This window comes from Phoca vitulina, unplaced genomic scaffold, assembly GCF_004348235.1.
Source record: "Phoca vitulina isolate PV1807 unplaced genomic scaffold, GSC_HSeal_1.0 scaffold13, whole genome shotgun sequence".
Taxonomy (NCBI): domain Eukaryota; kingdom Metazoa; phylum Chordata; class Mammalia; order Carnivora; family Phocidae; genus Phoca; species Phoca vitulina.
In genome coordinates, this window is record NW_022589716.1 from 14,989,713 (window position 1) to 15,001,835 (window position 12,123).

Below are 12,123 nucleotides of genomic sequence, written 5' to 3' on the forward strand. Positions count from 1 at the left end.
CTGGCCCTTTACCTGTGTTGATAGTGAGTTTGATCAGAAAATTTTAATTTATATGAGGTCAAATCTGTCTGTCCTTTCACATATGGCTTTTGTGTTCTGCATTATGCTTAAGGTCTTTTTTTTTTTTTTTTTTTTTTAACCTTTTGATCCCCTTCACCCATTTCTCTCAGCCCCATGCCTCCTGCCTCTGGCAACCACCAGTCTGTTCTCTGTATGTATGAGCTTGTTGTTTTTTTTTAATTCCACATATAAGTGAGATCATATGGTATTCGTCTTTCTGTGTCTGACTTTTTTATTTCACTTAGTATAATATCCTCAGGGTCCATCCGTGTTGTCCCAAAAGGCAAGATTTCATTTTTTTTATGGCTGAGTAATATATATATTTCTTTATCCATTCATGCATCACTGGACACCTAGGTTTTTTCCATATCTTGGCTACTGTAAATAATGCTGCAATGCACATGGGGGTGCATATATCTTTTTGAGTTGGTGTTAGAAAAGAAAGTAGAAGAACTATTCCAGAAAATATAACAAAAAAGACAAGAGTTGGCTTGAGGTTTTATTTAAGAAAAAAAAAGGGTGGGAAATTTAAGAAAATTAGGGAATTGGTCCTGGAGCTCTAACATCTGAATAATAAGATTTCCAGGGTGTGGGAAGGGAGAGAGTAGGAAAAGAGGAGGAATGAAAAAGAGAAGAATTTGTCAGTGAAATAGAATAGAAGGTAATTCCCCGGGATTGAAGATAATGAGCTTCTAAACTGAAAGGACGCACTGAACGCTCAACACAATATATTTTAGAACACACACACTAAGCCAGACACAGAAGTTCACATATTGTGTGATGGTATTTATATGAAATATCCAGAATAGGAATTCACAGAGGGAAAGCAGACGAGTAATAGCTGGGGCTGGGAAGGGAGGATGGGAAGTAAATTCTTAATGAGCATGAGGTTTCCTTTTGGGGTGGTAAAAACGTTTTGGAACTGGATGGAGGGTGTGGTTGCATAACATTGTGAATGTACTAAATGCCACTGAATTGTTCTCTTTAAAATGATTATTTTGTAAGAGGGCACGTATTGAATGGAGCGCTGGGTGTTATATGCAAACAATGAATCATGGAACACTACATCAAAAACTAATGATGTAATGTATGGTGATTAACATAACATAATAAAATAAAATTTAAAAAAATAAAATGATTATTTTGTGTTATGTGAATTTCACCAAAAAAAGAAAAGAAAAAGACCATGTTCTGAGTATATGAAATTTAAGAACACCAGGGATAGGGCGCCTGAGTGGCTCAGTTGGTTAAGCGACTGCCTTCGGCTCAGGTCATGATCCTGGAGTCCCGGGATCGAGTCCCGCATCAGGCTCCCTGCTTGGCAGGGAGTCTGCTTCTCCCTCTGACCCTCCTCCCTCTCATGCTCTCTGTCTCTCATTCTCTCTCTCTCTCAAATAAATAAATAAAATCTTTAAAAAAAAAAAAAAAAGAACACCAGGGATAAAGAAACGATTCTGAAAATTGCCAAAGAGAAACAAAGGCTCTCATACTCTATTAGTCATAATAAACTAAACTATAATATAGCAATAAATAAGCTTCTGAAATCTGAATGGCTTAATTCCACAAATATTTTTTTGCACTTATGCTACATGTCCATGGTGAAGGAGAGAACACTGTTCCATGTTGTTATTCAGGGATCTAAGTTCATGGAGGCTTCACCATCTTATGATAAAGAATTTTGCCATCTCAGCACATGGTTTCTAGAATGGAGGGAAGATAGAAGTATAGAAAACTTCTACTCTTTCTTAAATGCTTTGGCCCTGGCTAGAACCATGTGGACCTTCGTTAGTGCTAGGGTGTTTGGAATATTCAGTCCCCCAGGTGCCCAGAAAGGGCAGGCACAACAGGCTTTGCTGAACACAGGAAGTCTCTACCATGCATACTGAGGAACAGGACTCACCTTCTCATTTGAAGCTAGAAGACAGTGGAACAATGCTTTCAAAATTTTGAAGGAAAATTATTTCCTGTAGAATTGTGTATCTAGTTAAACCATCAGTCAAATGTGAGAGTAGAACACTAACATTTTCAGAGGAACAAAGTCAAAGCATTTACCTTCTGTCAGCCCCCTTTCAGGAAATTAACTGAGGATATGTTACACTAAAACAAGGGAATAAAACAGGATGAGAAAGATTTGGATTCCAGGGGTAGGGGATTTTGGATACAGCCCAGACTGGAGCAGGAATATTAAAGGGCTGGGGGTAGGGACGGACGGGGATATATAATGTGATGGATTACCTGGTATGTTTGACAGTATTGAGAGTTTTTATGGTTCTATAAGAACTTGGGCAAAAGAAAAAAAAACCAACTTGGGCTATGTTTGAGATAGATATATAAAAAGTTAGCAAAATAAAACAAGGTATTACAAGGTATTGCAAGCTCCAGAATCACTACATATTGTATAAGAAGGTACAAGCAGAGAAATATAATTTTAGCATATTATATGACTCAAACATAAATAATAGTCATATTATACATACTGAGTATAGATGGACAAAATGTAACTCTTAGGAGGATGATAGTAAAAAAGGACTTTAAGTCCTTTTTTAGTCATCTGTAAGAGATTGTCAGTAAATAATGTCTAAAATGGAAAAGTGAAGAAATAGCAGTATTTTACTTAGAAATATAAATATGAATACCAGAAGAAATGGCTTGAAGTTAAAAGTTGTTGCTTAAAAAAAAAGAAAGAAAGAAAAGTTGCTTCTCTGCGAAGTGAATTTCAAGAATGGAGTAGAGTAGGACAGAAGATGGGAAGGACAGCTTACATTATACATCTTGTAGGACTGCCTTTTAAAATTATCTAAATCTATTACTTTGACTTAAAAGAAAAAGATTTAAGGAACAGGGGCAAACAGTGCCACATACTGCAGAGAGCCTATACAAAGTAAAAATTATGAAAAGGAGCCATGGCCTTTGGCAGGGAGGAGGTTATAGTGATCTTGGAACAGTTTCGGTGGTTGAGTGGGGGGCATAAACCAAACTGCATTGGGTTGAAGAGTGAAGGAATAGAGAAATGACTTCACATACTGCAAAAGTGTAAATTCAAGGAGACCAACCGACATACAGGATTAAATAAGGGGATATACAGAACAGATATCCTTCTCAGTAAAATATAGAATATGGAGATCTGAATTTAAATGAATTATAAAGAAGCTACATTATACATTTACAGAGAATCCCCTATAAAACAAAACAAAACAGTATTTGTTTTAATATCTTTACAAATGATTCATTTTAAGGGTGCCTGGGTGGCTCAGTCGTTAAGTGTCTGCCTTCGGCTCAGGTCATGATCCCAGGGTCCTGAGATCGAAACCATGCATCGGGCTCCCTGCTTGGCGGGAAGCCTGCTTCTCCCTCTCCCACTCCCCCTGCTTGTGTTGCCTCTCTCGCTGTGTCTCTCTCTCTCTCTGTCAAATAAATAAATAAAATCTTAAAAAAAAAAGATTCGTTTTACTGAAGCAACTCATATGTGCATCTCTGCTGAATTGTATCAATAGGGAAAAGTAAACTATTGGTATAACATAATTTATATTACTTCTTTATTTAAATAAATACTTTTTCAGAATTCCTTTATTTCAACTTCATATCCTTGATTTAAAGAGGATTTCTTTGTTTATTCTGAGTCCTTTTTTAAAAGGTCTAGGCTTTTTAGATAAGGTAAAAAACTAATGAAAATTAAAGGCAAATTGTCCCCCTACCCCCAGATTTCTGCATTAATCTCATTGCTCTATTATAGTTTGAGTTTTCTTAGTTCTCCTTCCAGCTTCAAGTTTTTGTCCAAGCCTAGTCATGGGAGTAATATTATCATCTTTAAATTTGGTCATGGAATGTGTTACACTGCCCCGCTCAGGGAAATGCTACTCGGTTTGGGCTTGGATAGTAACATTTGTTTTCTTTGGCAGAGAAGCTGATCGTCGAGGGGCATCTAACCAAAGTGGTAGAAGAAACAAAGCTTTCAAAAGGTTCGTTTTCTGTTGGTTTTCTGTGGGTTTTGACCACTCTTTTGGATAATGGAGGTTAGTGTACATTTCCAAGGTCATAGTATTTTAACCATCAATTTATTTCTTATAGCTCACCAGATGGCAATCCAGTAACAGTATTAATATAAAATCGTTGGAGTTCTGTCTTAAGAAGGATATCTTAATTAGAAAGTTTCTTTTTAAATGGGTATATATATGTATTTTTTCTTAAAAGTGCTTGAAATATGTTTTGTTAGGTTTTAAAAGATTTGTTCTGATCTGTCTCACTTCTAGCATTATTTTCAGCTTTGATATTTGGTATTTGTTATATTTGATAAAAAATTTTAATTAAACACAATGTAAATCTTTTTTGAAACAACAGGTGAAAAATGCTTGCCGTTCTATTTCTGTGATTTTCATACCTTTAACGTTCCTTATGAAATTTAATATTATCTTAATTTTTGGCATATCAATTTGATTTAAACAAAAGTGATTATGTAGCGTCTTCTTATATTTATAATGGGTAGTCTTAAAATTGCCTGAAATAGTTTATTCTATTAGTTCTCTTCTGTTACAATTGTCAGAGAAGAAAAGTGTGTTTTAAAGCATTATATTGTCAAGTCACTCTTATGCATTAGGGAAATTGGACAAATAAATTTGGTATGATATGCTCATTATAATTTTAGGACTTTCATCAGAACCTACTAGCATAAAGTTTATAAGTAGATTCACAATCTTTTTGGTCAGTTAAAACAATGAGTGATAAAAGTTTGGAATACTCCATTTCAGTACATTCTGTTTTATGAAACTAACTGGATCCATTTTGGCTTTTAACAATATTTAAAAGGAGAATGTTATTTCAAGTATCTGGTGGCTTCCATTCTGAATTATGTGCATGGCAGATGCCATATTTGGGGAAAGAATGCATAGAATATGCATCACTAATATTGTTCTGGCAAACAGGCATTGGGTTTCAGAGCAGTGAACTATTTTTAGTACATGTGGCAATTTATTTCATCTAATTAAAGTGAGATGAGAACAGATTTTAACATAGCTTTTACTTCACCACCCAAATGCCTATGCAGATTAGTTGAGTAGCCAGCACACTGAAGTGGAAGTAGAGCCTTAGAAAAAAAATCAGTCCTTTAATTAAAAAAAAATATCTTGCTACTTTAGTGCTTCTATTTAATGCATTCTGAATTAGAATATATTCACTTGAAATTATGTGATGTCATTATTGAAAAAGATTTGTGCCATCTTTACTGATTTACTTTTGAAACCTGGATATAAAATATGTGTTAAAAGCTTTAAAGAGCATGCATTTTGATCCAGCAATTCCACTTCTGGGTTTTTATATTAAGAAACAAATTGGACAAATATGCAAGGGTATTTGCTTCAGTGTTTTAAAAGCAAAAAGAGGAAAACATAAATGTCGAGTAATGAGGGCATTTATTAAATAAATAATAGCAAGTAAGTCCATGCAAGTGAATAAAATACATCCTTTAAGAATGATAATACAGATCCAAGTTTTATATACCCAGAGATTTTTCTGTCAGCAGTCAGCATTTTTTACAAGCATTTCTCAAAGTTAGCATGCAGAGGTACACTAATCCTTGTAATAAACTAGATGGCTGAGATAAGTTACATTTTAAATGCTTTGTATCTGGCTATAAAGTATTTCTTTTGGATTTGTCTAAGTTGTTTTATTTTTAAAAGCCTTTCATGGGTGATGTTTTTGATAGAATTTCTTTTCTGTATTGAAAATAACAGTTGCTAGAGATAGCCAATTACCAGGTATTATAAGTCTTAGTATTTCAGATATTTCACCTAATGCAAAATGTAATCATAGGTTGCATGTGCTTTCTGTTTAAACCCTCACTCAACTAGCAGTCATTGTATGTTTACTGAGGCCTTAGGGTAGAAGTAGAAAGAATACTAATAGGTAAAACAGATGGTTTCAAATCCAGGTTCCACAACTAACTAGCTATATGCCCTCAGGCAACTTACGCTTTAAACTTCAGTTTCCTCATTTGTAAAATGGAATTGACAATATTTAACTTGGGAATTCCTGGGAATTTAATGAAATGTTGCTTTTATAAAGCAAGAAGCATTATTCTGGTATTTGACAAATGTTAATTCTCATTTCCCTTCTTGCTTTCTTTCCAACTAATGGTTCCATTGGTGTAGGAAGTGGTCTGTGGCCAGTATGTTTGTTTTGCCCATCCATCATTATGTGTTCTCAGAGATACAGTGAAAATACTCACGTTGTTTTAGACTTTCCAGTTTGGGAACAGTTTTGGTATTGATGTTGGTAGCTATTCTTCTGTTTCCTTCTATATATTATTGGTATGTATCTTAATGATTAAGTACTGCATAGAAAATCAACCAGTAAGGATTTTCTTTTTTTAATTTTTTTTTTTTTAAGATTTTATTTATTTGATAGAGACACAGCGAGAGAGGGAACACAAGCAGGGGGAGTGGGAGAGGGAGAAGCAGGCTTCCCGCATAGCAGGGAGCCCGATGCTGGGCTCTATCCCAGGACCCTGGGATCATGACCTGAGCCGAAGGCAAACGCTTAACGGCTGAGCCACCCAGGCGCCCCAAGGACTTTTTAATACTAGAAAGTTGGGTGCCACTTCATAGCTAAAGAATTGATGTTTTGAAAAGGAAGAGATACTCTACCTCTCATTTGTTGTGTCCTGTGTTTCATTCTTGAATAGATTTGGTTCGCCTCCATATAACAGTTATAATTTCAGGACATAACAATGATAGGCCATGATTTGACTTGTCTTCTTACTCAAAATAGATTCTTGCCTTCAAACATCTCTTTTTGGAGCACCTACTATGTACTATGTACTGTACACTGTTCTCTGCAATGAGGATATAGCAGTCAACAAAACAGACAAAAATCCCTGCCCTCATGGTACTTATATTCTAGTAAGATCTTAATGGAAGATTTGGTCCCACCTTTAATTTTACCTTTCTGGCTAATACTCTAAATATAAAATAAAAGTTCCTCCTAAGCCAGAAGAATCCTTTTGAGAACATATTCTTCTTGGTTTACCTCAATATCTTGATCATAAAATTGCCAAGAATATTAAAATCAGAAGAGAGTCATTTTTTTATTCTCTGAGAATGGTTCCTTTTCCATCTATGTGTAGATTAGATGTATTAGCCTGGCTTGTTTGAGACTGTAACTTTGTGATTAAAACTAGAACATTCAGAAATGTCTGATTATAGCACACTGAATGCGCCAGAGGTCACAGATTGGATTCCCATGGGTCTCCATGGTCAGTGACTTCACTTCTAATCTAAGCTCTGTGTCTCTCAGCAGTTGGCCTTTGACTAGAAATGGCAGTGAAAAAAAGAAGCAAAAGGCTTCTTGTAATCTATCACCTACTTCAAATTCTAGGGATGTTCTTAATGAAATAGCCATAAGAAGTTATATTTTAATATTGTATTAAATATATTTTAATATTAATTAATGGTTTTAGATACGTTTCTGATTACTTTCAAAATGGAAAATATCTCTTGATTTAGTTGGTTATAAAACAATATATATTAACAATTTTCAAAAATGTATGACAATATGAAGTTAGTAAATATCTGCCATGTCCCCACCTCCAGAAATGACAATTGGTATCTCTGTTGTGGATCCTTCCAGACTTGAGTAAATATGCACAGCTGAAAATTCATAGCTAAATATATACCTATTTTCAATCTAAATGGGATCACATTATACATACTGTTCTTTAACAACCTTTATTTTTACTCAATAGTAAGGAATATATCTCGAGTATTTTCCATTCCATAATGAACAATGCTGCAGTGAACATCCTTATATATACTATATGTAGTCTGTTTTTCCTTTGGAAAAGTCCTAGAAGTGGATATGCATATTTAAATTTTTGATGTGTGTTACACAAACAACAGCCATAAATTATAAAAAATAATCATATACTCAGTGAATTTATAATCTAAAGAAACAAGATACATAAATACACATAGAATGATATAAAATAGAACATGATTAATTACAAAATCATAGGACACAGAGAAGATACAATAAAAAGGAGCAGCATGCTGGAGAAATGAAGACTCCCTTAGAGGTGAAGGGGCTTAAGCTGTATCTCACAGATTGAATAGGCCAAGTAGAGAGAATGGTCATTGAGTTTAGTGAATTATCAACTCAAGCAAAGAATTGGAGATCATAGTGAGCCAGCATGTCTCAGCCCTGTAAAGAGGCTAGCCTGACTGAAACGGAGCTCATGTGTGAATTAATTCAGGGACCAAATTATAGCTAAATCCTGGGATGTAAAGTTTGGCTGAGCCTTGTGGAGAATGGGGAGATGCTGTAGGATTTTGGTCAGAGAAATGACCATCTCTGTAAATGCTATTCTAATGCATGCCATAATACACACAGGTGTGCAATTGTAGATAAGGATCAACAGCCTAATTAATTGTCAGTCATCTTTAATAAATTGTTGGGCTAATAGTTAGGATATTTGAGAGCAGCTTGTTGAAAACGAGGCCTAGGATGTCTTCATCTGCTAGGCAGCGCACCACTTGCAAATAATCCCAAAACTTTTTTTGAGTCTTTCTCAATGTGGTTCAGGTACAGTTATATTTTTTTAAGTTAAAAAAGGTTGTGATTTTCTTGTTTGAAATGTCATTTTTATAACAGTTGTGATTTTAGAGTTTTATATAAATATAAATATTACTAAGTATAACTATTGCTAAGGCAACCTAGCTAATGTTTTTATATAAGAGAGCCATTTCCTTGCATCATCTTCATACAGTGTCCACATTGTCTTGGAATTTTGCTATATTTGTTGCAGTTCTCTGAATACTTTAGCAAAGCTTGCTTCATTTTTGTTTCTGGTTGGCCAGTGGACAGCCTTGACAAAAGCCCCAGCCCTCTGCACAGCAGACATGATCCACATTATAATTTAATATGAGCCACGTGTAATAACCAGCATTCCATTTTGGCCTAGAGTGGTGAAGAAGTAAGAGACTCAGTGACCTCAGTTAATTTTAAAAGTATTTTGCATATCAGTAGATTTAGAGCACTCAAAGCCTAAAGCAGTTTTATTGATACAGTTGTAATGAGATTCTACTTCCATTTTTTTCTTGGTAGCAAATCAGGCAAGAGCAAAAGAATCTGATTTGTCAGATACTCTGAGTCCAAGCAAGGAAAAAAGTAGTGACGACACTACAGGTGAGTTGTAAGCGAATATTTGCAAATCTTACAGATGTTACTGTTACTGGCTGAGCAGTTTAGATACGCAGGTTAATGTGGGTGGAGATTTCAAAGTTTGTGTTTGGGGGGGGGAACAGTCTCCATTTTCTAAGTTAACTCCCTTGAATCTTGGATATATTGTTAAAATTACTTTCAACTATCCAGGTACGATAGCTGTATAAGTTTCAGTTGTTTATTTTGATAGTGATAGCTTGAGGATGGAGCTAACTACTGTTTGTAATTATCTTTTTTGCCCCCTGCAGACGCTCAAATGGATGAGCAAGACCTAAATGAACCTCTTGCTAAAGTGTCCCTATTAAAAGGTACTTTAACATGTTTTTATGACATTTTAAGCCAAGACATCAGATTCACCCTTTGCCACATGTATAATGTGAAGTTTTAAATTTAGTTAAGAGATTGACAGGTTCTCTAAAGTAGCAGGAATTAAAATTTAAAATGTTGGTGTTGGTGCCAGTGCTTCAAACAAAAATATTTAAATTGTAAAATAATTTGGATCAATCAAGGTTATAGAAGGGCAGATTGGTAAGTGGTAGAACATGAAATGCAGCTGTGATTTTTTTTGTGTTTACCTTGAAATCTCTGATAGAAGCGCATTACCACTTTTAACATAAATTAGAAAAAAGTGAAAATTCTAATATTCTTGAAAGAACTGCCTGTTTATTCTGTTGTAATATGGTAGCAGTTGTAAATTTCCTCATTTTCTGGTCCTCCTCATCCTCCAGTAAATATCCCCAAGTTCTTAGGACACTCTTCTAGAAATAGGTGGGGCTAAGATAAGCAGTGCATGTAATAAACTTTTACTTGTATCACTTCTAAATGAGAACTACATTTATTACTTGATATTTACTTGTTGAGACTGAAATGGGTAGTAAATAAATCAGCATTTATAGAAGTGTTTTTAAAATAAAGTACATTGGATGGCTTATTGATAAATTTGTGATTGTCAGCATTTAGTCTCTTTTATGTTGCCTTTTGTACACAAGGTAAGTTGACATAAAAGTTCAGCCCAGTGGTTGAACATGTTGTTAGCAGTGGAATAACACCAGGCAACTGTCTGGAATCAGCAAAAACAACCTATGGAAGTTTCTCTATGTAGAGATGCCTATGCTTCTGGCTGGGCTTTTAAGGAATCTCTTAGTCCAGACCCCGGGTTTTGGATTATGTAAGAAGGAAGCCTTAGTTTCACCCTGCATGACCCTGCTGCTGGCCTACTTGTCAATGATGGGAATTGGGGGAGAATCCCAGATTCTCTTAGAGGTTCTTACTCTGGGCATCTTGGCCTTCTCTTCTCCCCATGGAAACTGAAGCTTACATGGCTCTTTGAGCCACCTTTGACTGAATTCCATTACTAAGGGAAGCACTGAGCATTACTGGCCCAGGCAGCACAATTGTCACCCTGTCTTTAAGTATGATCATGGTTTCCAGCACTTTTCTAGCACTCTTACTGATCTGCACTCTTCCCAGGTGACTTTTGGTGTTGATGAGGCATGCTTTTTTTCTAGTATTTTAATAGTAAGTCTAAGTTAATGTTTGCATAGTCCAGAAATCTCATCTTGGAGCATTTCTGATTCTTCTCAGAAATGCAATATGTTACTGTTTAAAATGTTACTGATGCTGAAAAACTGTCAGAACCCCTGGGCCTTTGTGGGAACATAGAGAAACAAGAGGGGAGGTGAATGAGTAATGAGCACCTGTCATTCAAAGTTAGCTGTTTTTATGGTCTTTCTTACTGTAGAAATCTCCCAGAAATCTTCTCAGCAGCCAAGTTCAGATTGATTTATAAGTAACATTTATGCTTGTGTTAATTATATTCAACTGTTATTAGTGCCCTTGTGATTTTATATGTCAGTCTGTTTTGGATTTTATTTTTATCCCATTGCTTACCACAATGCCAGATGTTCAGTAAAACTCAGTTATTTGTTGAATGAATTAATAATAGACCTCTTACATCAAAGTTATAAAACCATAAGAGCATTAGGAAAGTAACACACTCTATGGGGCGCCTGGGTGGCTCAGTTGTTAAGCGTCTGCCCTCGGCTCGGGTCATGATCCCAGGGTCCCGGGATCGAGCCCCACATCGGGCTCCCTGCTCCACAGGAAGCCTGCTTCTCCCTCTCCTACTCCCCCTGCTTGTGTTCCCTCTCTCACTGTGTCTCTCTCTGTCAAATAAATAAAAATCTTAAAAAAAAAAAAAAAAAAGGAAAGGAAAGTAACACACTCTAGCCAAGAAGCTAAAAGTCAGAGAGCTCTGGGTTCAATCCTGGCTCTGCCATTTATTTATAATTTGCCCTTGGGCAAATTGCTTAACCCCTCTATGCTTCAGTTTTTTTTTTTCATTTGTCATATTGGGGCCTATTGTGAGGATTAAATGAAATAAAGCATGTAAATCACTTACTGCACATAACATGTTATGCATCATAATGAACACCCTGCTAATAATAATGATGTTGGTAATTGATAAAAGCAGACCTATCCGTTAAAGAGTAGCTTTTCATTAATTAAATAAAATCATGGAGTTTAAAAAATATATTTCCTACTATATCTTTTAGGGAAAAGCAGTTGTTGGTGGTGGATCTTTTCCGATTAATAATGTATTTGTTTGTTTACTCTGACAGATACCAGGGAAAACTTTTTAATCCTTGAGTCCCACAGGAAGGCTAAATCGTATCTATAAAAGTGCCCATGCTATAGGCTGAGGAGTCAGACTCAAGGAAAAGGGAATGAGAGGGGGAGTTGTGGGAGGAAAGAAGACTAGAAAATATGGGGTGCCTGTGGAAGGAGAGTGGATGGACGGATGCTGCTAGTGATTGCTTGGGTGCCATTGGTGAAAATGGGTCAGAGTTTTCC

General features: G+C 35.7%; 1 protein-coding gene across 37 annotated transcripts in view; it reads left to right on the forward strand.

Moving 5' to 3' along the window:
* The window catches only part of SLMAP (sarcolemma associated protein), a 152,008-nt gene that overhangs the window by 111,054 nt on the left and 28,831 nt on the right, over positions 1 to 12,123 (forward strand). For 26 of the 37 annotated variants that reach the window (XM_032411575.1, XM_032411557.1, XM_032411566.1 and 23 more), the window contains 3 exons: positions 3,960 to 4,019; positions 9,154 to 9,234; positions 9,519 to 9,578. In XM_032411575.1, the coding sequence (XP_032267466.1) occupies positions 3,960 to 4,019; positions 9,154 to 9,234; positions 9,519 to 9,578 (201 nt within the window). Of the gene's footprint in view, positions 1 to 3,959; positions 4,074 to 9,153; positions 9,235 to 9,518; positions 9,579 to 12,123 lie in introns of all 37 variants that reach the window. The other 11 variants (XM_032411553.1, XM_032411551.1, XM_032411569.1 and 8 more) reach the window with 1 other exon arrangement.